The sequence below is a fragment of the Phascolarctos cinereus genome, unplaced genomic scaffold (genome assembly GCF_003287225.1).
Source record: "Phascolarctos cinereus isolate Bilbo 61053 unplaced genomic scaffold, phaCin_HiC Scaffold_726;HRSCAF=1367, whole genome shotgun sequence".
NCBI classification, from domain to species: domain Eukaryota; kingdom Metazoa; phylum Chordata; class Mammalia; order Diprotodontia; family Phascolarctidae; genus Phascolarctos; species Phascolarctos cinereus.
In genome coordinates this window covers 5,846,961-5,870,559 of record NW_027556098.1, presented here as the reverse complement: position 1 = coordinate 5,870,559, position 23,599 = coordinate 5,846,961, and the positions used below count along the sequence as shown (strand labels likewise).

The 23,599-nt window shown below is 36.8% G+C and overlaps 1 protein-coding gene across 1 annotated transcript in view; it reads left to right on the top strand.

Annotated features, from left to right (window-relative positions):
• Positions 1–23,599, top strand: part of GLRA2 (glycine receptor alpha 2) — a 295,767-nt gene that overhangs the window by 66,628 nt on the left and 205,540 nt on the right. The window contains exon 3 of the mRNA XM_021007513.1: positions 20,037–20,104. Coding sequence (XP_020863172.1) covers positions 20,037–20,104 — 68 coding nt within the window. The remainder of the gene's footprint in view (positions 1–20,036; positions 20,105–23,599) is intronic.

The following is a 23,599-nucleotide window of genomic DNA, read 5'->3' as shown; positions in this document are numbered from 1 at the left end:
TCTCTTTCCATTTTGCAAGTTAGTCAGATGTTTACTGACTAAAACGTTTTCTGGACTCTTTTGATCTCCTTATTGTGGTGATTCCTTGAATTTATTAAACTCCTGGATAGAACTACTTTTCTAAATATCAGTTGAGTTGGTGTCAGTGTCTTTTCTGTTGTCTATTTCCCATTTTAAAAAATGTTTAATTATTTATCTAAAAAGTTTAGAGTGAAGTTATTTCACTTGTATACTATATCTTTTTCTTCATTCTTCTTTCTTGTTTTATTCTAATTCTTTTCTTAGCTCTAACAAGTTGATAGTCTGACATAAACAGCTGACTCAGAAATAAGTCATTTCCTTTCTTTCAAGATATAATCAATTGCATTCTTTATGGGGTTTTGTGTGCTCCATATCAATCAACTAGTAATTTTTAATTAGGTAGTGATGTGAAGTTTCTTTGTAATCTATCATCCTTTGGCCTCTCTTATTCCTTCTTGTAGAACCATGTTTCCTTACATATTTCTTCCTATCCTTACCTTTTGCCACTTTTACATTGAATTCACCAACTATGACTGTATTTGTTGATTTGATTTGGTGGGTCTTCAAGATCTTCATAAAATATCTCTACTACTTCATTCTAGTAACCAAGATTAATGAATAAGCCACAGTTATTTTCAGGGTACCTTTTTTCTTAATACTTATCATTAGTTCTGTAAAATCTAATAACCAAATATTCCATGGGATATTTCTTGTTGTCTTGGGGTGAATAATAATACCCATAGCAATAACTTTCTTTGTCTCTGCAAGGAGCACTCATGAGTCATTCTTTAATATACCTGTAGCTTCTGTCTTCGGTGCCCTTTATATCTCCTCTGCAAGCACATCTAAGACTCCAAAGTGGTCAAACAGGGAGAACAGCAAGATTTATAAGATTCAGCTCCTCCAGCAATATGTCCACTCATTGGTCCTTAGATAAGGATCTCGCACCTAGAGTATCCTTAGTAGAGTCAAAGTGTAATGGTACTCCAAAAACTATATGATTCTTCATATCCTGTGCCCACTTTCCCACAACTCAGCCACCATATTACAGAACGAGAAGTGGACAATGCAGGACTGAGGCAGATATCATTCGAACTGAACTTTGAAGGGAATCCCCAAGCAGAGGTGGAAGGAGGGTGCATTCCAGGTATAGAGAATGGCTAAAGGCACAGAGATAGGGGGAAAAAAAAACATGTTTTAGTGGATAAACTTCATGTTGCTGTTGTTCAGTTGTTTCAGTCATGTCCAACTCTTCATGATCCTATTTGGAGTTTTCTTGGCAAAGATACCAGAGTGGTTTGTCATTTCCTTTTCCAGTTCATTTTATAGATGAGGAAACTGACACAAATAGGGTTAAATGACTTGCCCAGGACCTCAAAACTAGTGTCTGAGTCCAGATTTGAACACAGGTTTCCCTGACTCCAGGCCCAGTGCTCTCTCCATTGAACCACCTGGCTGGCAAACTTCATTTATTCCACCATTATTTTTTTCTTTTTTCTTTTTTGGCTTTTTTAGGCAATTGGGGTTAAGTGACTTGCCGAGGGTCACACAGCTAGTAAGTGTCAAGTGTATGGTCTGAGGCCAGATTTGAACTCAGGTCCTCCTGACTTCAGGGCCAGTGCTCTATCCACTGTGTCACCTAGCTGCCCCTATTCCACCATTATTTTATGGGAATAATGACATCACCCTTCTGACTGATTTTGAATGGTTGGGGAAAAGCCTGAAGTTTACCAGTAACGACATGCTTTGTAAAAATGGTATTCATTTAAAAAAGTCATGAAACATGTAGTTAATCTGAAAATAAAAACAGTAACAGCTTTAAATAAAATCATCCTCATAAGGATCTGTTTCTATTTCTTTTTACACTCTTTCATTTCAAAATGTGACAAAGTCCTTCAATGCCTAGTAGAGAAAGAATTGTTGGAAGATCCCACTATTCTAAGGTGAGAAGATCCCCACATAATTTCAGCACTCCTCCTCATGGCTATATTTATGCAATAAATAAGTATATATTAACCTGAAGGTGTCACGTTAGTATCCGAAATATTCAAAATATTTATGTACATGTTGGGCTGGAGCATTCTTTGTCACTGGCAGAGAAGATGAACAAGAGTGACCAGCTCCTTGCCTCACATTTTAGCCCTGCGTCTATGTTGATACGCATGGATCATGATTTACTACACAGAAATGGAAAGAAGTTGAGAGGGTTTTTCTCAAACTTCGTTAAAAAAAGATGGCTGAGCTCAAGGAGGGTCAGTTCCAAAAATATCAAAGGCTTTCATAAAGCCTATTTAACTAAATGTTGTCTTTTGAATCCCTTTGAAGTAATACTGAATGGAGCTAGATGGAGATAACAGCCTTTGTCCTACTTCCCCTCCTTGCTGATCCATAAAGAAGACACTTATTATGTAATATAATTATATATACATATATATTCACATGGACTATTTATGCTGTACCTGTGGTAGAGCCTTCTGGGCTAATTTTCTGATCAGATATGGTCAGATACACTGTAGTTTGACTCCAACATAGTAATGTCATTTTGGTCCTCTGAGAATGAATGACAACAATCTGTGTGTGTGTGTGTGTGTGTGTGTGTGTGTGTGTGTGTATGTAGGGGTATGTGTGTATATGTATGTATATATATACATATATATATACACACACACACACATTTATGTATGTTTATATATGTATATTTATATATGTATGTATACATACATAAATATACATATATAAACATACATAAATGTGTATATGTATGTATATATATATATATATAACACACACACATTTATGTATGTTTATATATGTATATTTATATATGTATGTATACATACATACATACACACACACACACACATACACACACGTGTGTGTGTAATAGTAGAGAGACTTGAATATTAAGACACTCCATCTCTTGGCTCTGGGCATTTTTGCCCCCCATACCTAGAATGCTCTCCCTCTCCATTTCTGCCTACTGACTTCCCTAGCTTCCTGCAAGTCCCAACTAAAATTCCACTATCTGCAGAAAGCCTTTCCTAACCCCTCTTAATTCTAGTGCCTTCTCTCTTTTAATTATTTCCTATTTATCCTGTACATAGCTTTTTGTACATTAGATTATGAGCTTCTTCAGGACAGGGATTGTCTTTTGCCTCTTTTTCTATTGTCTGGGCTTAACACAGTGTCTGGCACAGAGTAGGAATTTAATAAAATTTCACTGATTGATTGACTCCCCACACCTAGGACAGTGCCTAGCACATTTCAGAGAGGATATGGAGAGTGATGAGGAAATTCTCTTTTCCAATGATTCTCACCAACTTTTGTAGTCTTTGAGAACTTGTAGAGCAGTGGAATGTTGTAAGCTTAATGCATGTGCAGGTTACATCTTTGACACCTCTGGTATAGAGTACTGAAAGGTCAAGCAACTTATCCAAAATAACATAGCCAGAAGGTTTCAGGGACAAAACTTGAACTCAGGTCTTCCTGACTCTAAGACCAATTCTCTATCCACTCTGCCTCTCAAGTGTAGTAGGTACCTCATAAGTGTTTGTAGAATTGAATTGTCAAGTTACCTGTCAGTGGCAAAGTTTTTATCCTTTTAATCCTATTGTCACTGTTAATGATTTGTCCAGAATGGATGGATCCAATGTGGATACATAGACAGATGTACATCCAATGTAGATTGATGACTCAGTGTAGAGGTTGCATCTGGGAGGAAGTCTGACCCTTTTAGAAGCTGTAAGAACTCTGTCAGGACACTAAATTGCCAATAAGCACATAGAAGAAACAATTCACTAGTACTGGGACTAGACCAGCCTTTCTTAATTGCACATATTTCTGAAGGAACATCTATCTCCTTCTAATGAGTTCCATTTGACATGTACCTGAGGCTGAAATTCCTTGTAGTCTCCCTTTCATTTCCACATCTTACTTGAAGCAGTACTTAGAAGAAGATTCCTAAGATAAAATACTACTACTACTACTACTACTACTACTACTACTACTATACTACTACTATTACTACTACTACTACTACCACCACCACCACCACCACCACTATCACCACTACTACTTTGATTACTATTTACTACTACTTATAATAATAATTATAATGATGATGATAGCATTTATATAATGCTTTAACATTTGCAATACACTTTACAAATATCTCATTTGATTACCACAACAAGCCTGGGAGGTTGGTGATATTATTATTATTCCCATGAAAAAAATTGAGGCTGAGAGAGTTTAGGTGACTCACCCATGGTCAAACAGCTCTAAAGCCAAATTTGAACTCAGGTCTTCCTGATCCTGTGTCCAGCCCTCTGTCTATTCTGCCATCTAGCAAATGCCACAGAGGAGAAGGAAGAAACAAATTTCAATCTGTTGGCTCCGGATGGATAAGTTATGCAAAGTGTATGGCTTCCATATTATTGAGATATCCCAAACCTAAAGAATGAAATAGCACAAAGAAATAAATGATAAATTTCTAAAATTCTCTCTCTTTTTTTTTTCATTTCTGATACCAAAGGAGAGCAGACTAGAGAGAAGAATGATTTCTCTGCCAAAGAGGCCATTATGACTCCTGGAGAGAGAGATACACTTTAATATTAAATTGCCTGCGGTTTGATGAAATAGGGGGAAAAACTTGGACTTTATTATATTGTTGCATAAAATTGTATCATCACTGACTGAGTACTCCAGGAATCCCTGCTATCTTTCTGTTTTTCTTTCTTAATGGATCCAATTGTCACCCATAAATAGCAGGAACAATCTTGAGCATTTGGTTGCTACTTGGTTTATTTTAATGCAAAGAATGTTTCTAAATAATCACTGGGAAGTAGGGAGAGGGTGGCAGAGGTTTGGATTTTTGCCACAAATCATTGGAGTACTGAGATAAATGAGATGGGGCATATAGTGAAAAGAAACAAAGAAAATAGGAGTGGATTTAGGTGTCATTTCAAGTAAGAGAAGTATCAAAAGATTAGCCTGGTTGTAAGCTGAGTTCTGCTATTAATTTGCTTTGTGACCTTGGGCAACAGTTATTTAACCTGCCTGGGCCTTAATTTCCTCAACTGTAAAGGAAAGAATCCTACCTGTCTAGTTGGCCTTTAAAAAAACTTTAAGAAATTAAAGATCATAAATTTGAAAATTTAGAGGATCACAGATTCAGAGCTAGGAAGGGACCATAGAGGCCAAGTACTCTCACCCCCTTCATTTTAGCAAACATTGAAGGCAGGAATTGAATGCTGGTCCTTTAACTCCAAAGTTAGTGCTCTTTCCACTGTAGTGGGTTACTTCCTTATTATTTGGAAAAGAGATACAATAAATCTTTTGGGGGAAAAACTATTATTTCAATGGAAGAAGAACTTATGAAGTGACATGGTTATCTAAGAGCCCCATTCTTTAAAAGGTGTCTGTTAACAGATAAAAAAAAAACTGATTTCACAAGAGGGCATGATCTCCACCACCCCCATCCCCACTAAAGAGAAAAAAAAAAGGGAAGGCACAGAGGGAAGCTTTTCATTCCTCCTACGCATCATTCCACAAATAAAGAAGAAGACAATAGAGCTAATATAGGTCATTAATAATATGGGGAAATAATATTATATTCATGCTCCTTCACACACCCTAACCTCACAGTTCATCAACTTGCTCATTTCTCACAACCTACTCCACCATCCAATCTCAACCACGTACAAAGATGGCCACACCCTGATCTCACCATCCTCCACCAATGAACCATTTCCATGTTGATAAGCTTTGAAATTGTTTTATTTCATCACATTCTATTATTCTACCTCACTCTCTGCTGAGCCCTGTTCTTCATCCACACGACTGACTTCTTGACCTGTGAGTTCTTTCTCAAGACATTAGCCCTGCATTAGTTACACTTCCCTTCCTTTGCCACACTGACCCCTTAGTGAACCAGTCTAACTCTACACTGACCTCTTCTCTTGAATCCCTTGCCGCTTTATTTTATTGTTGATCCTGCCCTGCCAAACCTCAGTCTTGAATCACTACCACCATCTGCTGTCTTTGTTCCTACACGTGCAATGCTGAATGAAACTAGGCAAAATCACAAAGCGGTATTGACTGGATCCACCACAAATTTATGTTACATAATCTCAGCTTAACCCTAACTGTTGCAAGGTATTCCTTTTTCACCCTATTTCACCCACTATCTCATTCACTTTGAAGAATCTTCCATGCCTTTTCATCCCTTTTCTAATCATGGTTCCCCCCTATGACCCCCTCTGCTCAGAGCTCTTCCTCATATTTTGCTAAAAATTTTGAGGTCACTAACCAAGTGCTTTTTCTTCTTCTTCCTCCTCCTCATCTCACATCATCCAGATGTAGTTTGCCACTATCTCCTCCTTCACCCTTGTCTCACATAATGAGGTAGTCTTTCTTCTGGCCAAGGTGCACCCTTGTACTTGCCAAAGTGATCCAATTCTGTTCAATCTACTGCAACAGATTGCCTTCTTTATTATACCCATCGTCTCACTTACCTTCAATTTCTGTCTACAGGCTGTATCCCTACTTGTAAACATGCACACGCCTTCTCCATCTTCAAAAAAACACCCAAGCCCTCACTTGATCCATCCATTCCTATTGTCTGTCATTCCATATCTCTCTGCTTTTTGTGGCTGAACACCTGGAAATGGCCATCACATAGGTTCTTCCACCTTCTTTCTTCTTTCTCTCTTCTTAATTCTTTACAGTCTGGCTTCTGATCTTATCATTCAATAGAAACTGCACTCTCTGAAGTTATTGTCTCTTAATTGATGGCCTTTGCTCAATCCTTATCCTTCTTGACTTCTCTGTAACCTTCGACACTATTGATCTCCTTTATACCTTTTACCTGAGGACTGAAATATCCTGCTGGTTGATCTACCTGACACAAATCTCTCATCATTACATTCCATACTCCACTCATATGCTGATGTGCAAGTCTTTCCTACTTTATAAACTCCAAGTCTAGATCAAAATATGAAATCCTGATTGACATTCAAAGTCCTTCATACTCTGCCCCTCCACCTCTCCATTCTTCTTACTCCTTACCCCACTACACACACACACACACACACACACACACCACACACACACACACACACACACACACTTTGCAATCAAGTGACATGGGCATTCTTGTTGTTTCTTGAATAAAACACTCCATCTCTGACTCTTCATTAACTGTGCCCCATACCTAGAATGTTCTCCTTTTTCATCTCTGCTTCCTGACTTTCCTGGCTCCTTTCAAATCCCAAGTGAAAAACCCCTTTACAGGAAGCCTTTCTAAATCGTCCTTAATGTTACTCTTCCTTCGTTTAAAGGTGATTTCCAACTTTTCCTACATAATGCTTGTTTGTACATAATTATTTATATATTGTCTCCCTCATTAGACTGTGAGCTCCTTGAGATTAAGGACTTTTTTTTTTTGTATCACCAGAGCCTAACACAGTGACTGGCAAATAGGAGGTACCTAATAAATGTTTATTGACTGTCATATGACTAGTCTTAAAACCTCAGTTGATAAGAAGAGGATTTTGATCCAGAATTGAAGGCATTGCTCAATGTTTCCAAAGTATCTTTCCATCTCTCAGCTTAGTTACTATTATGTTTAACCTGTTGATGAACCTATTGATAACTATAAGTAGACTGACTCCCTAAAGCTTTCTTTTGGATATGAGGTACACAAAAAATGAAGGCATGAGCAAGATGGCCAAATGCTTAAGGTACCTTAGGCACTAATTAACAGAATGGGATAGAAATTTCATTTTCAAAAAGTAAATTGATTAAAGTGAAGGTTTCAGTGGTTCATTTTGGTTTCTCTAATTATATATTATCACTTCCATGCCTAGGCCTTCCACAAATACTTGGGGCTATTATATAGACATTGTTTTATGCATCCAAATGTTATTGTATGGTATGGTGTGTCATATGGTATGGTATGGTATGGTATGGTATGGTATGGTATGGTATGGTATGGTATGGTATGGTATGGCATGGTATGGTATGGCATGGTATGGTATGGTATGACGTGGCATAGTGGGGCATGATATAGTATAACATGGAAACCAATCTTCATAAGCAAAGAAATTATGATATAACCTACTGAACTCTGATGAGACATACAAATTAGATGTTCTTTATCTTTTTTATGTTTAAATGTTTTTGGCAGTTTGCTGAAACCTATGCACCTTTTCTCAGAGTAATGTTTGTTGCATATATTTATAATTGAATGAAATGCTAAATTTCAATTAGAGATAATAAAAAACATAGATATATTTCCCCTATCCAAGTTCACAGGCCCCTCGAAAGCTATCATAGTGGATCCCAAGTTAAGAATCCCTGATGCAAATGGTCAAAAGAGCTCATAGACCCATGGAATTCATTGGCTGCATCTACACATTCCCATAATGCTTTCCACTATTTCCTCATTGTTTTATATCCTCCGTAGTAAAGTGTCATAATACGTCACTTAAAGAATAATAATGAATGAGGCAAAGGACAATCACCCTCCCTTCTCCTCCCCTTTTTTATTCTCCTCCTCTATCTGTTCTCACCCTATTGCTCATTCCTTATAGGCAACAAAGCACAAGAAGACACAAGAAATTACTGAAAGGAACATTGCTTCTTTGTATTTTGATATCAAGGCTCTGACCTTTAATTCTACATTTTCTTGATCCCTTATCTTTGAACATCTTGCATTATCTCTTCATAGCATGAGCTAAAGGCAAGTTCATTTTTCTGTTAGTCCAGATCATCTCATTCCAAAGGAAATTTAATTTTTGTGCTTCAAACACATGCACTTAATATTTCATCCCAGGCCAAGGTTCACACATTAAAGTACTAGTGGTTCTAAGATGTTAGTGTTAAATTATGTATTTTTTCATAGAAAATTTCAAAGAATAAAATACAAAATGAGAATGTCATTCTTATCAATTTATTGCAGAAGAGTTAAATAACATAATTTCATCTTTGAATGAAAGGTTGTTTGCATTACCCTCTGCTCTCGAAGGGTTTTAAGATGAAGTTTAGAAAAGATTGGAAAGAGAGAGATTGTGAAAAGGAAGTGAAAGAAACTTATCATTAATGATCAATGGTATCAGTCCTGAGTGGCATTTTTTAGCTTATATTGATCATATCTTTTCTTGCTGATTAATGCAGAACTGAATGAGTTGAAGAGTTTTGATAATATGAGATAACATGTAAGCATGTGATTAGCAATTCTTTTTAAAAAGTTATTAGAAAACTAAATACAGTTTCTGTTACCAGGGTGAAAGTGAAGTCATAGGGACAGTTCCTGGGCTCATATTTGGGATAATTTTGCATGATGCCAGATGCATATTACCACTGCTGCTATTCTGCTATGAATAGCAAGGCCTGAACTAATTCTGCAAAAAACACTGGGTGGTAATTTCCATATTATTTTTCCATTAGTTCTTGCCTTAATTGAAAGAATTCTCATTTGGAACCAGAGTACCTATGTTAAAATCCTAACATCTATGCAATTTTAGACAAGTCATTTAATCTATCTGGGTCTACTTGTCTTCATCTATGAGATAAAGAGATTGGGCTTAATAGCCAGTTTTATTCCTTTCAGGTTTAAATGTGTGTTCCTGTGAGCCTATGACATCATTATAGAGAATTTGAGAGTTGGAAGGGACATTATTATTGAATACAAACACAAAAGGAAGCCCCACCATATCTGACAAGTGGTCAGCTGACTTCTACTTAAAGACCTCCGGGGAGGGGTATTATAACAAATTTCCAAATATTCCCTTCCACTTTTCAGAATCAGTAGTTTTCATGTTTTTTTCCCTCCACGTCCAATCTAAATTTCCATATTTGCAACTTTCAACTTTTGTGCCTGTTTCTGCCCCCCAGGGACAAACATAATAATTCTAATCTATTTTTCACTTGACAGCCTTCAAATACCTAAAGACTGCCATCATATGTCTCACAAGTCTTATCTTTTCCAGCCTACACAAGCCCATATCCTTCGTCTAATCCCCACAGAATATGGACTCAAAGCCTTTACAATCCTGGTTGCCCTCTTTTGGATGCTATCAATGTCCTTCTTAAACTGTGTCAACCAAAACTCTGCACAATACTCCAAATCTAATAAGAGCAGAGTATAGTAGGACTATTCCTATTCCTGAATGATAAATCTGTCTTCATGTAGTCCAAGAGCACATAAATACTTTTGGCTGCTATATCCCTGCTGACTCATATTGAACTTGGGGTCCACTAAATCAATCAGATTCTTCCTCAAGAACAATTGCTCTCTAACCACATCTCCCATATCATGTACTTGTGGAATTGTTCTTTTACCTACATGTAAGATTTTATAATTGTACCCATTGGATTTTGTTTTTTTCTCGTTCAATCCAGTGCTCTAGCTTGTCAAGATATTTGGCATCCTGACTTGTTCATCCAGAGTATTAGTCATCCCTCCCAACTTTGTTTCATCTATAAATTTGATGTGCATGCTATGAAGCTAATTTTTGTCAGATGTTTGTGTTATAACAGATTTTACTTGCTGATCATAGGACTAGAAATGAAAAAAGCAGTGGTATAGCATTATAGGAGTACTGCTTTATTAACATGTTCATATCTAAAAGACAATGTGTTAAAGCTTAAAGGATGGTGGAAAAGTTGTCAGGAGACTTCAATTCTAATCCTGGCCTGGCTGCTGCCTAGTAATGTGACTTTGTGCAAGTCATTTCACCTATATTTGTTTTTCTCATCTGTAAAATGATAGGTTTGGATCTCAAAGGTCTATTCCAGCTCTAACATTTAAAGATTCTGTAGTAAGTCTTTTGGCTGGGCATCAGTCTCAAATCTGTTGTCTTCCCAGACCTTTGTCTTTGGAAGTATTAGTGTTTCTCTATTTTTCTCTCTGGGCTGCCTAGTCTCTCCTCTCACCCCTCAAATTGTCCCTGTGATGGTGGAAGGTTGTGGACTCTTCAGAGAGAGGGCAGTTGCTTCTCTCAACTCACTACTCTGCGGGTTCTAAAAATAACCCTACTATTTTACTTATGCTGTAGCTCAAAACAAACAAAAAAAGCCCCCACAAGTGTCATTTGCCATTAATGAATTAACCAAGAGGAATCTATTAACTCTCAATGAAAAACATTTACTCAATAGAAGGCAAAGTGAGATTAACAGTTACATAATATTCCACTCAGACTCTCGTATTAATGCCCACCATGATCATGCAGGAAAATGGGTAGAAACTTAATTTATCAGAATAAAAGGGCATACACATCAGGAAATCTATGTAGCCAGGGCAACTCACAATTCAGAAAATGGGTATTGAACTCCTTTCTCTTTCTTAGGAACCATCTGTATAAAGTTCACTGGTGGGCATAGAATATTTGTTGGATAAGAAGTGCCATTGTTGAGCAGAGCTCTTCTATGGTGATATGGGATTGGCTCTTCACTATGCTCAGCATATCTGCTGGATAGGTCAAATCAGTTTCTCTTAGTTCCATTACTCAATGGCAGCTGTAGTCTTTATAGCTTCAGGATCAGATAAGGTTTTCAGCTGATTTAGTGCTACACCTTTTGAGAAAATGTAGTGACCAGTGGCTTAGGATTGGCAGAAAACTTTCCATTTCTCCTTCTGTTAGGCTTTTAGTTTTTTTCCCCACTTCTCAGAAAACCAGTGGCAGTGAAAAAAAAGTATTTTCTTTCCTCCTCTTCTCCATCTCCATTGGAAAAGTTGGTGGTAAGGAGAGGTTTCTTCCTTTTCTTCCTTCTCATGCTTTTCCCTTTTTTCTCCTTGTTCTTTGTGTTTTTATTCTTTTTTCTCCTTGTTTTTACTCTTGATTTTTGTTTCTGTTTTTATTCTTAATGTTCTTCTTGTTTTACTTGTTCTTGTTCATCTTATTCTTGTTCTTCTTGTTTTGTTGTTTTTTTCTCCTTTTCTTTCTTTTCTTCTCATTCTTGTTCTCATTCTTCTTGTTGTTCTTCTTTTTCTTTCTTTTGCTGTTACCGTCATTGTTGTTTTTGTTGCCCCTTTCAATCATCAAAATTGTCACAACTTGAAAGGAATAATACTCTCCCTAGAATTCAGTGAATCCTGCTTTCTGGTCATTACAGTAAGGTATTGCTGCATGAACTATTAGCCCATCATGATCACTTCAGCTTCAAGATGGTAGGAAGGGATGACATTATGTAAGGATATAGGACATAATCAGAGTACTGAATTTTTAAGTGCATCCATTATCAGTAGGTCCAGTAATTAATGACCTCAAGATGTTGAGCTTTTTATAATTTCTGAAATTCTGTCACAGAGTCAGTCCTAGGAAAAATTTTAAGACAGACACAAATTTTCAGTCAGGAACAAATTTTCAGTTTGTTGGTAGCACTTTTCTGTACCACTTTCAGAATGGAAGATAGTATGGTGCATTTGTAAGAATGAAGAATGTCATGCTCTTAACCTGAAGTAAAAGGTCCTGAATTCAAATTCCATCACATTCATTCAATACCTGTGAGACCCTGGACAAATTGTTTACATTTCTGAATCTCAGTTGCCTTATCTGTAAGAAAAGGAAGTTGGACTAAACTAACTCTAAGGTTTCTTTCAGCCTGTAGAACTATAATCCATCTTCTTTTTTATTCTAGTCCAACCTTCATGCCCACCTTCTGCATTTCCTCTTCATCCCTACCCTACTCCCTTTCTTTGTCAAGCACCTCCTTCTCTCACCCTCTTTGCTTAGGGTCTTAAATGTCTTTGCCAAAAGGAATGACTCTAATAGTAGAATTTCAGGAAATCTGAATGTAGGGGAAATGTTTTGGAGTGGAGAGTCTTTTTGTGGTTTAAACTAAAGCTTTAGCAAAAAGCTTTTTTCCAAGTTAGTTCAAAATTATTTTTTATCTGCTTTTCTTTCCCATTGTTATTTTGAATTTCTTATTTCAGAGAAATTCTCTCATGGTACACAAATCTTACCCCAGTGGGAGTCAAAGATATTGAATGATAGCAAAACAGATACAAGTGTCTATTACTGCATTTATTCACAACAAGATTCTCAATGACATGTCTTAGGATACAAGCAGTGTGGCAATAAACTAAGCAGAATAAATCTGGTTTTCTGAAAATATAGAAACACAACCTCCAGAGATCACATGGAAATTTCAAGTACCCATTAATCTAAATACCTGAGCAGACTTTGATTTCTGAACCAAGATGAAGTTTCTCTATTTTTAAAAATTAAGCACATTTCAAGATAGCTTTTAGAAATGTATGAAATAAAGCACAATACTCTCCTCCAAAGTTCAGGCTCCATGACAAGTTAACAGCTTATGATGCCAACATTGGGCTGTTATGTTCAACAAAGGAGCTCATCTGCAATCTCCTTAAGTCAATACATGTGTATATATATGATTTCCTTATTTGGGACTTCAGTTGCTCCTTTCATCTTTCTATCTGATAAAAAAGCAAGGCTCATTCATAGCAGATCCTTATAATGATTCCAATATAGAGAATAAATCCCATTAGAAATAACAACACTAGAGGGCTGTTCATCAATTGGGGAGTGGCTAAACAAGTTGTGCTATATATTGTACATACACACACACACACACACACACACACACACATAAGAATATTATTGTGCTATAAGAAATGACAAGCAGGATAATTTCAGAAAAGCCTGGAAAGAATTACACGAACTGATGCAAAATAAAGTGAGCATAACCAGAAGAACATTGTAGACAGTAACTGTATGATGATCAGCTATGAATGATTAACCTATTCTTAGCAATACAGTGATATAAGACAATTCCAAAGTTCTCAAGATGAAAAATGCTATCCACCTCCAGAGAAAGAAATGACAGAATCCAAATGCAGATTGAAACATACTATTTTTCACTTTACGTTTTTTGTGGAGTTTTTTTTTTGGCTTTTTTCCCCCTACAATATGTCTAATATGGACATGTGTTTTGCATGATTGCATATGTAAATCTATATCAAATTGATTATCATCTCAGGGACGGGAGATGAGAAGGATGGAGAAAGGGAGAGAATTTGGAACTCAAATTTTTTCAAAACAAATGTTAAAATTTGTTTTTATATGCAATTGAGAAAAATAAAATATTTTTAAAATAGCAATTATAGGAAGATGCAAATATGGATTTAGATATGGATATAGAAATAGAGATAAAGAGTTCTATAGATGTAGATATATAGATATAGGCTGATATGTCAGTTACCCTACAGACAGGGTATTAATCAGTCATTCAGCCATAAGTTAATCAGTCATTCAGCAAATATTTGTTGAACATCTATACTTCCCCAAGTCTTAAAAGTGTTTACAAAAGAAATAAAAGACTGATTCTTTAACCTCAGGGAGTTCATAATTTAGTTGTATATATCAATCAGTGAATAAACGTCCATTAAACTACTTATTAAGATACAAAGGGATTATGATATACATCTTTAGAGGGAGTTGCCTACATAGATTAAATTTTACATCCTTTAAGATTGGTAGTATTCGTCTTACAGTAGAAATCAGTGTAAGAATGGTTTGGCTTGACTCTTACAAGCATTTATTTGGGGAACTATTTAGAGTCTCACATTATAAAGCATTCTTATCCATTAGTCTGTCCCATGGCATGGATTCCAAGGACGTAGTATATCAATTCAATATGAAATTTATTAAGTGCCTACTAGGGGCAACAAATTATGTTGCATTGTAGTGGGATATAAATACAAAAACAAAACAATCCCTGCCCTCAGAAACATACATTCTATGGGGAGGGAGGGTTAATAATATGTACTTATGTAAATAAATACAAAATTTATAGTAAGAAAATTCAAGACAATTTGAGTGGTATAGGAGGCACTAGAAGCTGAAAGAAGTGATTGGGAAAGCCAGGAAAATCCTTGTGGCAGATGCAGCATTTGAGCTGAACTTTCAGAGAAATTGGGAATTCTGAAAAAATGGACCTGAGGAAAGAGTATATTCTAGGCATATACAAGGGCATTAGAAACAAGGGATGTAATATTGAACATGAGGAAAAGGAAATAGAACAAATAAGCTGGGACTTGGAATGCGTGAATATGTAATGACCCTGGAAAGGTAGGATGGAATATAAAGATTGTGAAGGCTTTTAAACACCAAATAGATTAGTTTATACTTTACTGTAGAGGCAAGAGGGAGTCACTAGGACTTTCTGCACAGGAGAATGGCATGACCAGACCCATACAAGTATAAAACTCACTTTGGCAGCTATGTAGGGCAAGGATTGGAGAGAAAAGAAACTGGAGCCTCTTAGAAGGCTACTGCAATAGTATAAGAAGAGCTGAAGTGGGTTTGAACTAGAGTGGTATTGGTGCAAGTAGAGGGAAAGGGAGACATTTAAGAGCGGTGGAGGTACACTCTACAAGACTGGGCAACTGAATGAATATAAGGAGTGAGGGTGAGTGAAGATTAAAGGATGGCTTTGAAGTTGTGACAAAACAAATATGAAAAGAAAATGAAAAAAGTGAGAGACATGGGATGATAGCTTGAGGAGATTGCTGAGTCCAGTGAAAGTTCTGGGGACCTGTTTAAGGGTTTCTGGCAAAGTGCCAGTAGATAGGGAAAAATTGAAAAGACCATCACAGATAGCAAATAGTTAATAAACCCATTTATTTAAACAAATAGAAATCATCTAACTTACATGTAAAGTCATATTTATTTTATTTTATTTTAGAATATACAAGAGTGAGTGAGCTTATTATCTGAGAGTAAGATGTAATCTTAGGTCAAATCAAGAGAGAAAACTCAATCTTATTCAAGGAGGTCCATTCTACCAGTCTTTAGGGAGGTAAACTGGAAATCGAGGATATGTTGAGAAGCCAGATTCCTCTTCGTGTCTACTGCTTCTCTTTTCACATATCTTTCCAGAAAAGTCTTTGCAACACTAATCTTTGGAACCAACTCTCTCCCTTACGCAGATACTTAGCATCACATCACACCTAGAGTTTTCTCTGCCAGTTAAGAATCACCTTTCCCTCTAAATACACGAAAGCATGCAAAATGACCCAGGTTAGAAAGGCTTAAAAATAGAAGGGAAGACTTAGAACAACAGCGAAGATTCAAAGTAGGGAATAATAAAATAGTTGCCTTGTTTCAGTATGGACCTAGTTGAGATGACATAACATGATTCGTGGTGGGCACAGTAAGCATGGTAGTGTGACTTCCTTTAGTACTATTTAATGGCATGTGAGCAGTACTCATATGGTGGAGATAATACAGGGTTTGGTTTAGCGAGGCACAAATGGTGGCAATTATTGAAATCCCACTTTATATTTAGGTTAGAAGGAATAAACTCCTTTCCACTCCCATCATACTCCTAGTACATAGAATCAGAACAATGCAAATTACCCTACAGCTTCATTTTGCAGTACTGATGGGTGGTGCAGAGCTGGCAAACTGCACTAATTTCTACAAATACAGCCACATTTGATCCTCCTTGTATTAGTTTTGTAGCTATTTTTGTGTTTATCTTCCCTGGTGGGTTGGAAGCTCTTTGAGGGCAGAGGCTACTCTCTTTTGTATCACATACATGTTACCTAGCTTATAGTAAGAATTCAATAAAAGTTGAATGAATTAATAAATGTATTAATTTGCATGTTAAATTAACTACAATAGAAAGTCTGGAAAGGTAGAAAACAATGTGATCTAGGGCATTTTGAAAGGAGGAAGAGAAGTCTCAGATGGACTTTGAAGGATGTTTGGAATTTAGATCAGTTCAGAAAAGGGAGGAAGAGTATACAAGGCTAAGGAACACTGCAAATAAAGACAAGATGCGAAATTAATTTGGTGTGTGGAGAAGTCAGTGAGAGGAATCATATAGACTAGAACAAATTTTTCATGTTAGAGAGTAATAAGAACTAAAGATGCATAGTTGGTTTGGGACCTGATCATGGAGAATCTTGGAAGGCAGGCTGAGAAATTTAGATTTGATGTAGTAGAAAATAGAGTGGCATTAGTGTTTTCATCATATAGATGATAATATGAAAAGTATGCTTTTTAAAATTCAATTTTATTTTATTTTCAGTTTCAAATTCTGTCCACCCCATGTCCACTGCTAAAGCAAGAAAACAAAACCCATTACAAATATGTATACTCAAGCAAAACACATGCCTACATTGGCCATATATGGCTAATATTATATATATATATATATATATATATATATATATATATATATATATATATATGTGTGTATATGCGTGTATATATTACATATGTATACATATGAAGGCTATTGTTATAGTTTAAAAGTTGATGAGGTTCTGAGTTAGAGTCATAGTTCTATGAGTAGAGAGAAAGGGAGAAATAAGAGACGTAGAGGTAGATTCAAGAGCTGGCTTAGTGATGGGGAAAAGGGCCTTGAGTGAGCTCAGAATAGACTTAGTTGATTTTTTTTTAACTTTCTTTTGGATTCTGGGTGCCCTAGAACATGGAGACAGCTGAAGGTGCTTTATCTTTAGCATATAATTTCTATTTTGGAGAGGTTTGAAATGTCATAGGGATCAGAGAAAGGATCTCGTCTGCCATACTGTTGGTTGTGTGGCCTAGAAGTCTAGCGCAAGAGCATTTGTTAGATAATTTTTGAAGACCTAGATGATAGACCTCCCTTTCCATCTTTTTATGATAAAAAAGTACTTTTGCTGATATGTGTTTTTTTAAAATTTCTGACATTCGTTAACTTTTCTCATCACCCCAAGTTATCATCCTCACCATCCATTGTATTTGTTTTGTGGGGCCTGGTTATCTAGCGGAAAGAACTCAAATACATCTTTCTATTTATCATAGAAGATATGACAAGATAATAGACAAGATCCTTCTGCCTGACTTACACAGGTTTCCCCAAAATTCTTAGTTTCATTTTCAACTATTAAAACTAAAATTTTCACTAAGATTTTTGGGACACCATGTATAATAGATCAAATAGGAGTTAGAATTTGATTGACAACATCAGAAACACTATTCCAAAAAATATTATTTCTCCTTTTCTATTCTTATTTTCTATTTTATTTTTATTTGTTTCAATTCTGTAACATTACATGAATTTGTTATTATTATTATTATTTTTAAAATTTGCTTTACTCAGGCAATCACCAAAAAGAAATTCAGTATTGAGGGGGGAGGGAAAACAACCAGAACCCAATTTTCCATGGCTTGATATTTCTCCTTACCTCCTCATAAAACATTTAGTTAGGAAATAGAAGTGTAAGTAAAAGAGAATATACCCATTATGGTGCTTTATAATTAACAGTTTTGAAGAAAGTGAAGCAGATTAGTAATGGACGCATGTAGAAAAAATACAGACAAGGTAGGGACCAATCACCAAGTTAGGAAGTCTTCTGGAATTTAGGCAGGTGGCAAAGAGAGCTATGGAATCTTGAAAGATCAAAAAAAAAGTAAATCTACTTAGGTTATATTTACTATTGCTCAAATGCATTTTGAAAGAAAAAAAGCAAGAAAGAAAATGATGGGTATGAATTGATTTTCTAGTATTTTGAGACTTCCAAAACATTCCACTCCCCAATATGTTTTCTCACTGTAGGTGGGCCACTTATTTTAAGAAAGTAAGAATGGCAACCATTTTCCTTTTACCAAGACTTTCCTTGCATGTTCCCTAACTGGCTCATTATGCTGCTGGTGTATGTCAGTCCAATAGGCTGCCTTGACCAATGCTGTCTGCTCTGAATTTGAGTCACTAACTTGGAGCAGTAGAGTTCAGAAAAACCATGTGTAACTTGTGGTTTGGCTAACCTTCTAGGGACACTTTGTGCCAAGTCCTGTTCCATTTAGAACCACTGACCTACAAATGCAGGGACATCTGGGTCAGATGTGGCACTCAGTGTTGTGCTTGGTGAATAAGGAGATGGAAGTTACTGCTGGGGTGAACAAATGAATGAAAAAAAATGAGTGTTTCATTGCTTTTTTTTTTTTGGTGAGGCAATTGGGGTTAAGTGACTTGCCCAGAGTCACGCAGCCAGTAAGCGTTATGTGTCTGAGGCCAGATTTGAACTCAGGTCCTTTTGACTCCAGGGCCTGTGCTCTATCCCCTGCACCTCCTAGCTGCCCCTATAATTTAGTCTTCACCAAAAGTCATAAGGAAAAAATCGTTGATAGCAGATAGTATCCCCCCCCCCCCCGGCAGAGAGCTATACCATGAAATAAGCAGATTGTAAACCAAAAGAAGAAAGACAAAGGAAGAACCACTGCCAAGCTTATACCTAAGGATAAGGAGAGAAGACCAGGCAGGGCATAGTTTCTGATTCACCAAAGGCCAGCATCACAAGAGCTATAAAGCTCCCCAATTTTGTGCCTCCCATCATTAGTCAGCAAGACAAGTGTGCCACGCACACTGTTCATTTCTTAAGGTACTTTGGTTTTAAAAGCTTCTAAAGTTTTCTTAAACCCTATTTTACTCCCATCTTTTCCTAAAGCTTGTTTTCATTCCTTTTTATGTAGGCAGTTATCTGCAAAATGAGCTCCTTTAGTTCGAACTGCCTCATATGGCATTTCTTTGTGGCATCCACAAGCAGACATGCTTTCTTAGTTGTCACCAAAAGAGCTCTGGTTGACAGCTTAGTGCTATGTTGCTGCTGCATCTGCATTGGGGGTGTTAATGTATGTAAAATTGATGGTAATATTCATGATGTTTATGACCAAGGAACATGATCATCCATTAAAAGGGAGCTATGTAACCCAATTTCTGCCAAACTTTCCTAGCAATGATACACAAAGTATCTTTAGTTCAGAATATTTCAGAATATAGCTTGAAACAAAATTGTTACTGATGAGTAAACACTTGAAATTTATTATCTAAAGGATTGATGGACATTTTAGTTATATTGCTCTAGGTGGCCTCTGCACTTGAAATCTCAGTGTCCTCTTTGTTATGTCCACTTCTCTCCACCAGTTGGCACAGATGTTGGTGGGGCTTTCCTGTTGGCTCAATGTCTATTGCAAAATTCTTATTGCATTCCACAGGTCCTCCAGTAAACGTTACTTGCAATATTTTTATCAACAGTTTTGGATCAGTCACAGAGACCACAATGGTAAGTGCTACAATACCATGGGCAAGAAAAAGACAATACTTGATGTATGTCATGAACACAACCTGTCAATTTTTCTATCTATTGTTCAACTTGCAGGGCCTCCTGTAAATGTTACCTGCAACATATTTATCAACAGCTTTGGTTCAATAGCAGAAACTACAATGGTGAGTGGGACTGACCATTGAAGCCATCTTGTGAAGGAGTGCATTGTGGGATAGAAGAGCTATTGCATTTTTGGGAGAGATTTTACTGAATGCCAAGCTCCTCGTTTAGCTCATCTTTAAGAGGACCTGTTTATCCTCATACATAGTTTATTAAAAGATGGCAAGTTCTGTGTCTACAGCTTACAAAAATATATAGTTCCATCAGTTAAAGGACTTTTAAGAACAGTAGTTGGACTAGATTTAGGAAAGATTGGCTAGCAATGAACAATCATATTTATTTAGCTGAATAAACCTGGAGTCCGAGCTATAGGAAGTTTGTGATATGGAAGTTTACGACACACACAGTCATCACTATAATTTAATCCTAGCAAGAAGCACAGGCTGCCTTTGGTATTTAATTAGCTTCCCAAAAGAAGACTTTTCTCTACTATTCCATTACAGAGCAAAGTGTGTCACCTGAAGATGCCATTGAACAAATTTATTTACTCTCCAGTGACATTCCCTCTAATTTCTACCACCTATGCTTCCATGCTTCAGAATTTCAATAATCTGTTAAATTGTCAGAAAGGATAGTCTTACTCCTTCTATGCCTTTTAATGATGAGATTCTCTGAACTTTGCTAGGCTGGTTCTCAGGCCACAGATTACTCTCCATTATTGGACCCATATCCGAAGCATTCATTAAATGCCTACTATGTGACAGGTCCTGTGCTAAGCACTTTACAAATATCTTATTTGAGACTCACAACAACCCTGAGATAGGTGCTATTTTTGTCCCCATTTTACAGTTAAAGAAACTGAGGCAGGCAGAAGTTAAGTAACTTGCCCAGGGTCACAGTGTTCATAAATATCTGAGGCCAGCTTTTTAACTCAAGTCTTCCTGACTCCAGGCTCAGTGCTCTATCCACTGTACCACTTGGCTACTTTGAATATAATCTTCAGTCATATTTTACAAGGACATAAGGTCATCTGCACACTATTATGAGGAACTGGAGGAAGATGTTATTAAGGGATATTTACTATGACATATAGATGCAATTGAATTGAAGATAAATAACAACAGGTGAAAATTTTTGGGAAGTTACTTTAGCCAGTCTCTAGAACTGGGCCTGGCACATAGTTGACTCTTAATGAATACTTGTTAATTGATTATATGACAACAATGCAGACGAAGTTTTAAATTTCTGTATTAAGAGATAACACTAAAGTTTTAAAATGTTATGAATATAGTGTATCTTGTTTTAATATCTGCCTCTCTGGCTGATGTTGATTGGGATTTCATCTGCTGATAGAGGTGAGGATGTAGGCCACTGTAACTTTCCATATACACAAGTCTTTTTTTTTTTGCCTAGGCAATGGGGTTAAGTGACTTGCCCAGGGTCACACAGCTAGTGAGTGTCAAGTGTCTGAGGTCAGATTTGAACTCTGGTCTTCTCAAATCCAGAGCTAGTGCTCTATCCACTGTGCCATCTAGCTGCCCCAACACAAGACTTTTCAAGTATAAAACAAATACAAAATCATAGGGTTGTAGATTTAGAGATTCCAGGGATATTCAAGGTCACCTTAAATGTTACCTCCCATTATTCCCACATACATACAAACACACACACACACACACACACACACACACACACACACACACACACAACTCCCTATTACCTCTACAACCAAATATGAACTCCTCTTTGGTGGATTTAAAGCTCTTCACAACCTGTTCCATTACACCTTTCAGACTTCTTACATATTACCCTCTTCCATACACTACAATACAGCCGTGTTGACCTACTTGCTGTTTCTTAAATATGATGCTCCCTCTTCCATCTCTGTGCTTTTGTGTTGACCCTCTTATTTGGCGTGTACTCCCTTCTCATCGCTGACTCTTAAAATCCCTATCTTCCCTCCTTCAAGATTTAGCTCAGTCATCAACTTCCTCAAGAGACTTTTCCCAATATTCCCAGCTCTTGGTGCCTTCCTCACTAAGGTTACTTTGCCACCACTTTGTTTGTATCTTACATATAACTGCATATGTGAATGTTGTCTCTCCCAATAAAATATAAGCTCCTTCAGGGAGCTTTTGCTCCCCCCACCCACCCTGCCCCCGGCTTAGCACGGTGCCTGGAACATAGTAAGCACGTAATGCATATTTTTTATAGGTTGAGCTACTCCTACTTCTTCATGTTATAAGTGAGAAAGCTGAGGCTTAGGGAGTTTAAATGCTTTTTCAATGTCACAAAAGTAGCAGGTGACAGGACTAGGATTCAATTTCAAGTTCTTTTAAACCAAATCCATTGAAGACCATCGATGATATTAAGCCACTCTTACAGATGGGTTAAAAAGATCTTTGAGACCATTCTTCCTCTGCTTAGTAATAGTGTCATGAGAGATATGGTCACAAAATCAGTCGTCTAAACACAATTGCTATTCAAAGCTGTAAGTTGAATTTTAGATCTTCAATAAAATACCTTTTCTTGCTCACAGGCTGATTTCTTTTAGGCCCTGGGACATTAAAGGAATTCACACTTGCATGACTCTATAAAATAGGAGGATTCTTACTTGATATTTTATTTATTGGAAGCAGTCAAGGTCAAACGATTTACCCCAGGTCATACAGCTAGTAATTGTCTGAGGTTGGATTTGAACTCAAGTCCTCTTGACTCTAGAGCCAATGTTCTCTCCACTGTGCCATCTAGATGCCTTTGCTTGTTAGTTTAAAAACCAAACCAATTCACATCTTAGAAAAACATTGGAAAGGCTTACAGGAAAACGTAAAATAAATTATGAGTCTGTTGGCACTGGATTGCAAGGAACAAAGTTCATCTTTGGGAATGTGAATCGTATCTTTTAAGCTGCTAGGGTATGTATCATTTAATGAATTATTATTCTTGAGGGGATTCTAGAAATGAAAAAGAATGAATTCAGCTTTACCACAGGAATAGTTTGCTTCTCACAAACAAGATTGTTAATATTACCTTAAGATACAAAAATCAAGGAATAAGAAATAAAAGAAGGGGAAGGTCTCATAAGAGGGAATGAGTTATTAAGAATTCTAAACTAAATAAGATTTATTTCATTAAGACATTAAAAGTTTCATAGGGAAAGGGACTGCACTTGTGATTTTATTAGCATAGGGATCTCTCTCATGAGAAATTCCCTCTACCTCTGCAGATCAGTACAACTTAAGGTCTCTGTGCACTAAAAGTTAAGTGACTTGCCCATACCTCACAGCTGATATTCGTCAGACTTGGAATCTAAACCCATATTTTCCTGGCTCCCATTCCAGCCCTGTGTCTCCTACACTATAGTTGCCTCTCTCAAGATTTCATAAGAGTCCT